Genomic DNA, 7,938 nt, shown 5'->3' on the forward strand with positions numbered 1-7,938 from the left:
TGGCCTACAGATGCTGGCAGCTACCTCTCTGCTCTGAATCATACCTGTTATTAACCTGTCTCTCTTCCACAGCATGTCTTTATCCTTCTCTCACCCCAACCAATCACAGCAGATGGCCCCGCCCCTCCCTAACCCTGGTTCTGGTGTCGCTCATGCAGAAATAAATAAATAAAAGGAACGACAGAGCCTCGCCCTGCAGGGGTGTGCACAGTGTGTCCTCCTCACCCCGGGGTGCCCGCCACCCTCATCAGCTCCTCCTTGTTCAGCCCAGTGAATTTCACCTCCTCCTCCTCGTCGGGGATCTTCAGCTTTACTAAGCCATTCTTCTCCGCCGTCGTCGGTGCCTCCTGCCCGCTGGCAGAGGGTGTGTCGGCGGCCTGGTCTCCTCCCGTCATCGGCTGCTTCTCCTGCTCCTCCTGGTCCAGATCTGCCTCGCTCACATCGGCCTCCGTGGCATCAGCATCCACCTGAGCGGGACCCGCCTCGTCCTTGTGCTCAGCATCCTTCATCTCTACGTTGGTCTCCTCCGTGTTCATGTCGGCCTAGTCCGGTTACTGATGCAGACACGCTTCAGTCAGCCGGTCAGTCTGTGCGACGTTCACAGACAGTGGGACAGACGAACATCCAAACTGTCCCAATTATTTGAACCAATACGTGTTTCATTGGCGTTCAGCTGTCCCAGCACAGAGACCATTTAAAGTGACCCTCTGTAAGCCAACTGGGCCAGCTCACAGAAAGGTGAATATGGTGAATGGAGCGGCTATAATGTAGCGCATTTCTATTGTAGCCCGCTGCCGCTCAAAGCGCTGTAACACGACTCGTCCATGAAGCCCTTTTATTCTCTGCGTAGGTGCTTTCTGTCTAATGATAATGTGATGCCCCAAAAGCTTTAGCATTCAGGCTGGAGGTGGAACCACCTGCCAATCAGCAGACGACCTGCTCTGATGACAGCCACTCTGAAACTACAGCACGAACAAAATATGTTCAAAATACAAAGTAAACAAAAATATAAACATCAGTTTTGGTTTTTAGGATCATTTTCTTGTTTTCGTTTCCAGAAAATGATTTCTGTAGTCTGGTTTCTCCTACCAATGCTTGAACAGAGATTTCCGAGCGCACCCGAATGTAACATCAAATAGGATTGGGCCAGTTTTACATACGTCAGTTGTAGAAATTGTTGAATAAATAAATAAATAAATAAATAAATAAATAAATAAATAAATAAATAGGAGAGCTGCGTGAAGTTGCAGCTTGCAGTGCTGTGTTGCTTGAAAGCATCTCTCCGTCTGTCTGTCAGCGGGAGACTGGCCTGATGGTGACAGCTGGAAGGACTGACTGCATCACATCGCTCTCCTCTTTTGTTTTATTAAGTGTATTTGTTTTTTGGATTACTACTGCTACTCTTTTATTCCCCCTGTCACTGTAACGATCAGAATTATTGTCTGAAGTCCGAAAAAAGACCAGAACAGATTTATTTTCCCAAGCAGACTAATACAGCTTCCACTTGACTGTCATATTTTATTATTATTATTGTAAATGTACGAATTTATTCATTTTTTCATTTTGAGGTATTGCAATCAGAACCCGACAGGACCAGGGGACAGGAAAGAAAGAAAGGAGGGGGACGAACACCAGAGGAGGAGACTCTGATCAGCTGCTGAGAAAAAGCATCAGGAACACATCCGTCTCCACCTTTAAGTAAAGAAGTAGAATCAGTACTTTAGCTTTCAGCAGAGTATTTTTAAACAATGGTGTCTATACGTCTACTTAGGTACAGGATGCCCGTGTGTTTGCCTGGATATGTCCTCCAAAGTGTCCACTAAACAAATATGTTGGGAGGATTTCTTGTGTTTGCAGAATATCTCTAGAATTAGAAACATGCTGTCGCTGAAAAACCAGTTCATTTCTCCTGGACTACTGTCATTCATCATCATCATCACCTTGTGTTTATGCCAAATGCTGCAGCAGGAGTGCTGGCAGGCACTGCTGGGCTGACATGTCCTCAGGCTGCTGCTCGGGACCTGTCCGGTCAGGGAAACACGGACCTCCAGCACGGACCTCCAGCAGTGCCCAGCGGGACTAGAAGCTCGTTCACACGCACTGACGGTTTTACGGCTTTATTTAAGTTTTATTTAAGCCAGTTTTACGCCGCCAGCCTTCCAGACAATGACTGCATAGCGTGATAGGCGGCGGTAGTGCACCGTGAACGCGTGCAGACCGCCATTAAACCCAGAGAAGAAGAAGCTTGCATCTGGCTGCAGCCACTGTGGAGCTCCACAGTAACCGGAAACACGTGACCTCCACAGTAACCGGAAACACGTGACCTCCACACTTGCCGTAAACACGTAACTTTGGTTAAATCGACTTTGACAGCGAAAACTAAATTGCGTTTTTGGTACTATTGATGCTGCTGAGAAAAAAATGGTTTTAAGTGGGGGTTTTTAACACTCTGGGTTTGTTCAAAAAAATTCACCATCCCCTAAATTGTTCGTGGCCAAAAGTGACACTTGCTGTTTCGCTGATTTTTTATTATTATTTTTTTTTACAGTACATCGCGTTGTGCGTTCTGATTGCTGTAGACCATTGTCAATCAATCTAGTCCAGTGTCTCCTGTACAGGAGCGGTCCCTATTAGGCCCACGGACTGGTCCCGGTCCGTGAGTCTTTTGGTACCGTTCCGCGAGAGTTGATCCTCTGGTGTGAAATGTATGGTTGTAGTTGTGTGTCTTATTTTGAAAGAACTATTTACGTGTTACCATAGCGACCAGAGAGCGTTAAGAAGCAGAGAGGAGGATGTCACTGTCATTGTTGCTGGCGCACAGCTCAAGTCACGTTTATTATTATATTTACAAAATACCACAGTTTCTTTTTTTTATTCTTTTGTTGTATTTATCCGCGACACCTTAAAGGTCGTTCCCTGAAAATATTGTCTGACATTAAAGTGGTCTGTGGTGCAAAAAGGTTGGGGACTCCTGCTGTACAGTACAGAATGCGTTTAGCTTGTCGAATTTACATAAATCTTCGATCGCTAGCAGTGTAACTCTGAAGTGCTGTACTGTATGTTTGTAAGTTTTCTCCCAAACAAACACAACAATGCCGACGAAACGTTTTGCACCCTCAAATGCTTCTTTAGGTTTCATTCCATAATACATGGACTTATGTTTCTACGAAGGTTTGAACTCTAAGAGTGTTTAAACAAAGAGAAAAGTGTGAAAATGTTCATGCCTGTCTGAGAAAAGTGTATAAAGCATGTAGTGAGGGGTTTTACAGTCTTAACATCTCCCCTAATTGTAAAAAATAAAGTTGGCTACTTCATGGATTTCACCTACCGCGGGTTATTTTTTGAACGTAACACCAGCGATAAACGAGGGGCTGCTGTATTATTAATAGTAGAGTCTGGGACATCTAATTGATTAACATCAACATTGATTATTATGCACTATTATTTTTGTTCAAGGAGAGCCAAAAATATAAAACTCTCTCTCAGCTTGTTTGTTGCCAAAAATGGCCACTTTTTGTGTATGTTCACAAAATGCTATAAAATGTATATTTCTTAAAACATTTTTCTACTTTTGCCGACGTGACTCTTTAAAATAGCACCAGTCCTTTTCATCAAAATCAAAATTGTATCTGAGCATCGGGGAAAAGGCTGTCTTGCAATTGTTGAGGTCACTAGTGTGTGCCCCATTTCTTCCAGGATCACTCTCTTTATAGGTTTTAGTGGACTCCTAGTACTGCGAAGTGGTTTCATGGTACAAAGGGATTGTATTCCAAGATCTGGGAGACTGTAGAAATGAGCAGTGATGCCCTTCCTACCATCTTTCCAGAAAAATAAGTGATCTGGAAGCTGTTAGGCTGACTTACAGCAGCAGCACTTTCTGCACCTGCATAAACTCCAGGACACATTTACTAACGGTGTTTGTTGCTGTATGTGCTGCAGCTTTGAATTTTTTAATAATATATATTTTGTTAATATTTTGGCTATGGTGTCTTGTTTTGAAATGTACAAGAGTAAAAGTGTTTTTAGCAGGTGCTTCAAAGCTAAGTTTGACTGGGAAACTCAAAGCTCAATAGTCTGTATCAACAGAAATTCACTGCAGCCTATGTAATATTTCATGCGTCATAATTTATTCTACTCTATCTTGCAAATACATATTTGTGTGGCAATGTCATGCACAACACACACAACTATTAGATCCTTAAGATCAAACCCGTGTCATTCTTTTGGTCCACTGCAGTGCAGTAGTCAAAAAAAAGAATAAGTGAAGTGTCCACAAATGGCCAGGATAGAGCCCAGAGTGTTAATGTTTAAAATGTATAAAAATATTATTGATTACAATTCTTTACTGTTAATATCAACAATAAGCTTTTTATTTTGAAATTACAAGTTTAAAAAAAATGCTGTTACATTTACATTTAATGCTGTTACACTGTAATCCTTTATTATAAGTATGGACACAGAATAAAGTGAACAACATTTTGAAATAAGTTTAATTGGAATTTTGTACTACGCAAAAACAAAACAACAACAACAACAACATATTAAACAAACAAACACAGCCAGTGCCTTCATTTGTCCATTACATGTCAAACATAGCACTGACCCTTAGCCCCTGCTCATCAGCACATGCTTTCAAAAAGAGCTCCATGTCCTCTGCAAACTGAAAAACAAAGAGGAACAAGTCCCTTGCTCCAGTGTCTTCTTCCTCTGACATGTCTCTTAAGACCCTCTGCTGGTCCCCTTGATTTAAGGACAGATATTTGGGCATTGTTACGTGTCCACGGAAAAGTGCCTTATTTTGGACAACCCACTGCACAGCAGGACGCAGATCTTCAACAACTGCTGGCTCCTGTGTCAGGCAAATGGGGATGAAAACATAGTTATTTCTCTGTTGCAGAACAGTTTTTTAACAGTTATTCAAATGTCACTAACCATGTAATTACACTACTGTTTAAAGTGAATACTGACCTGACTGACTTCCTGGAACTTGCGCTTTTTCAGTCTGAAAATGGGCACGTGTTGTCCTTCAAGCACAGCTTTGGCTTCCTCTCTCCAGTGTGCAAATAGCTTGCCAGAGCTACGAAGAGTAAGGCCACAGTGAGGGCATGTCATTTTCATGGACTTTCCATCAGCTGCAGTTTTATTGAACACAGAGGGTAGAGCATATGAATGTTCTAACAAAGACTCAGAAACCAAAGACAAAACCTTGGGGAGGAGACGGGGCTCCTCGAAGAGTACTGCCGGAGGAATACGGGTCTCCTCGGAGAGTTCAGCGGGGAGCAGTCCTTATAATGGTGGCTGACTTGGCATTGAAGAATGCTGACAAGACAATAAATGCCTTGCCATATCCCCACGCCGTATGATTGTAATCTTACAGACAGGGCGGTGAAAGTGTCCTGTTGTCCTACAAGGCAGCCTGCACCGGCATATCATTTTATCTGTAAGAGAAAACAAACAAACAAACAAACAAACAGATGTAATTTAAATGTAGTTGTATAGAATGCAATCAATTTGTCTAACAATCAGATTGTACATGTTAACAAAAACATCCAAGCCAACCTCAATAATGAAAGTTAAATGGTATGGATCACAAAAGTTATGGCAAGAAAAGTGTGAAAAGTAAATAAAAATATATTTTATAAAAACACTATTTTTGTTGCAGATGAACAGTACAATATCAACAGCAACTTTTAAGTCAACAAAGATACTGCAGAAGTGCTTAAAAAAGTGCATATTTATAACTATAAAGTATATTTAATACAAACATACCTTTGAAAGGCAAAGCATTTTTTATATGCACACTTAGATGCTCCTCAATCTTTGCCCTGACAGTTGGGCTGAAAGTGGGGCACAGAGGGCAGTGAAAGAGTCCTCTGCAACACGTGTTGCATTCCTGCAGTTCTGGCTTTAAGCCCGAATTCCAGATTGATGTGTGCATCTAAAACAGAGAGAGAAACAGATAAACACCATATACACATTTAAGTTAAGGTTTTAGCAGAAATAACAATTTACAGTTGGCATGTAATAGATTTGGGAAGAAAATCCTTGAAAAAAAACCCACAAATATTTTACAAGACACTTTAATTTGTGAGACATGTTTCTATTGACATATAACAGTCAATTGAACAGGGGCTAACTAAAATCTGGGCAATAAAAAAGCTGTACAGAATAGAATGACGAATAGAAGTATTGATAAATATATAAATCTGTTTGTGACGAAATTTACAGTGTTGACGCTAACCAAAGGTGTCACAAGTACACACGTTCCTTACTACAGTTTAGATACCTCTGTTTAAAAAGCACCGACTCGACTTTTTAGTCAAGTCGAAGTAAGAAGTACAGGGTCTAAAATATAATTTATGTACAAAATTTTGAAGTAATCTTGCGTCCAAAGCACGCGTGCGGGGGGCTGATTTACAAATGTACGGATTACAAAGTACAGATACGCGTGCTAAAATGTGAGAAGTATAAAGAAGTATACAGTAGGCACAAAAAAGTACAGCAGTAAAGTAAAGATACCAGAAAATTCTACTTAAGTACAGTATTGAAGTATTCGTTATTTTGCATCTCTGACGCCAACAATAAATCATACTCTAATGCAAAATGTGTTTTTTGCTTCTTCTCGCCCACAGAAGCCGTTAATCCAGCTCTCTTACTTAAACCAGGCCCAGGAAAAAGCATATCTGTGTGTTTCTCTGCCATGGAGCACGATGAAAAAACATTAAAATAAGGAGGAATGTTGTTGTAACGCAAAAAAAGTGGCAACATGATCATTGTAAGAAAACTAGACGATTCCTAGAATTATGAAATCACTAACGGCAAATTTATTTAAGAAAGACTTAACCAACCTTTGCGATCAACTTGCAAGACTTCCACGGTATCCATGCGTGTTTACGGCTACTGTGGAGGTCACGTGCTTCCGGCTACTGTGGAGGTCACGTGTTTCCGGTTAGTGTGGAGGTCACGTGCTTCCGGCTACTGTGGCGGTCACGTGCTTCTGACTACTGTGGAGGTCACATGTTTCCGGTTACTGTGGAGCTCCACAGTGGCTGCAGCCAGACCCTTCTCTTTCTCAGAGGCGTGCAGCGCCTGTGACAGCTTCCTGCGTGTTTTCCAGCGTGAACATGAACGTGGCTGAAGCTAAATCAGAGCTGAAGCGGCTGCTGAGCAGGCTGAGGCCGGCTGAACTCACGCAGCTGCTGGGCTGGATGAAGAACTCAGGTAAACACGCTGCACGTGTGGCGTGGGCTTCGTGGGTCACGGCTTCAGCGGGGGACTCCTCACTGTGTCGTCACCATGTCGCGCTGTTTCCACAGTCACGCACACTTCAGGAGTAATACACAGTGGGACGCTTCGGGGTTTTACGAGTTTGTTACATCTTCCGTTGATGCTGACAGAGCAGCCCACAGACTGACAGCATGCTGTCACCGCCGAGCCGTCATTTCCCCTTTACTCAGGAGTGTGTGCGTGTGTGTGTGTTCTTGCAGATGAGCTGGAGGACGAGCTGCTGGGAGATAACGGGCGGGTGCTGCTGCAGAGTATTGCAGAGGACCTGCGGGCAAATGTGGCCCCCGATGCTATGCTGGCCTGTGAGACCGCTGCCTACAGTAAGGTACTGTGTCTGAACTGAGCAGGTACTACAGAGCACACTGCTGATCAGTGCGCCTGCATCACTTTGTGATCAGAAGCTCATTATGACCTTCATAAGTTAATAATTAAAGTGGTGTTACTACTTTATTTACTTTACAGTGATTGGAGGCAGCTGCAGGTGTAGCCACAGCTGCCCTGGGGCAGACTGACAGAAGCGAGGCTGCCATATCGCACCACCTCTGGTCTTGCCCAAGGACAAAGACAGACAGAGCTGGGGATCGAACTGGCAACCTTCCGGTTACAAGATGAGCTTCCCAACCCCCTGAACCACGGTCGCCCCCTACGCCC

The 7,938-nt window shown here is 43.1% G+C and overlaps 2 protein-coding genes and 1 long non-coding RNA gene across 5 annotated transcripts in view; 1 reads left to right on the forward strand and 2 right to left on the reverse strand.

Annotated features, from left to right (window-relative positions):
- The window catches only part of slc3a2b (solute carrier family 3 member 2b), a gene marked incomplete at its 3' end in the record, with an annotated part of 5,577 nt that extends 4,644 nt beyond the window's left edge, over window positions 1-933 (reverse strand). Inside the window, 1 exon segment of the mRNA XM_005953279.3 lies at window positions 226-933. Within this exon segment, the coding sequence (XP_005953341.2) occupies window positions 226-536 (311 nt within the window).
- A 2,122-nt stretch (window positions 934-3,055) lies between these two features.
- LOC121813527 lies at window positions 3,056-6,960 on the reverse strand. 2 transcript variants are annotated; one of them, XR_006053745.1, is made up of 5 exons: window positions 6,849-6,960; window positions 5,770-5,938; window positions 5,206-5,438; window positions 4,969-5,077; window positions 3,056-4,849 (listed from the first exon to the last, which is right to left on the reverse strand). It is a non-coding gene; the product is annotated as an uncharacterized LOC121813527 (long non-coding RNA). The 2 variants fall into 2 exon arrangements; XR_006053746.1 differs by having other exon boundaries at window positions 5,194-5,438.
- Window positions 6,847-7,938, forward strand: part of LOC102302956 — a gene marked incomplete at its 3' end in the record, with an annotated part of 6,640 nt that continues 5,548 nt past the window's right edge. The window contains 3 exon segments of one of the 2 annotated variants that reach the window (XM_042217347.1): window positions 6,847-6,960; window positions 7,039-7,221; window positions 7,488-7,612. In XM_042217347.1, coding sequence (XP_042073281.1) covers window positions 7,125-7,221; window positions 7,488-7,612 — 222 coding nt within the window. 2 annotated transcript variants of the gene reach the window in all.

Source organism: Haplochromis burtoni, unplaced genomic scaffold, assembly GCF_018398535.1.
Source record: "Haplochromis burtoni strain Fernald_Lab_line unplaced genomic scaffold, NCSU_Asbu1 Contig_1846, whole genome shotgun sequence".
NCBI lineage: Eukaryota > Metazoa > Chordata > Actinopteri > Cichliformes > Cichlidae > Haplochromis > Haplochromis burtoni.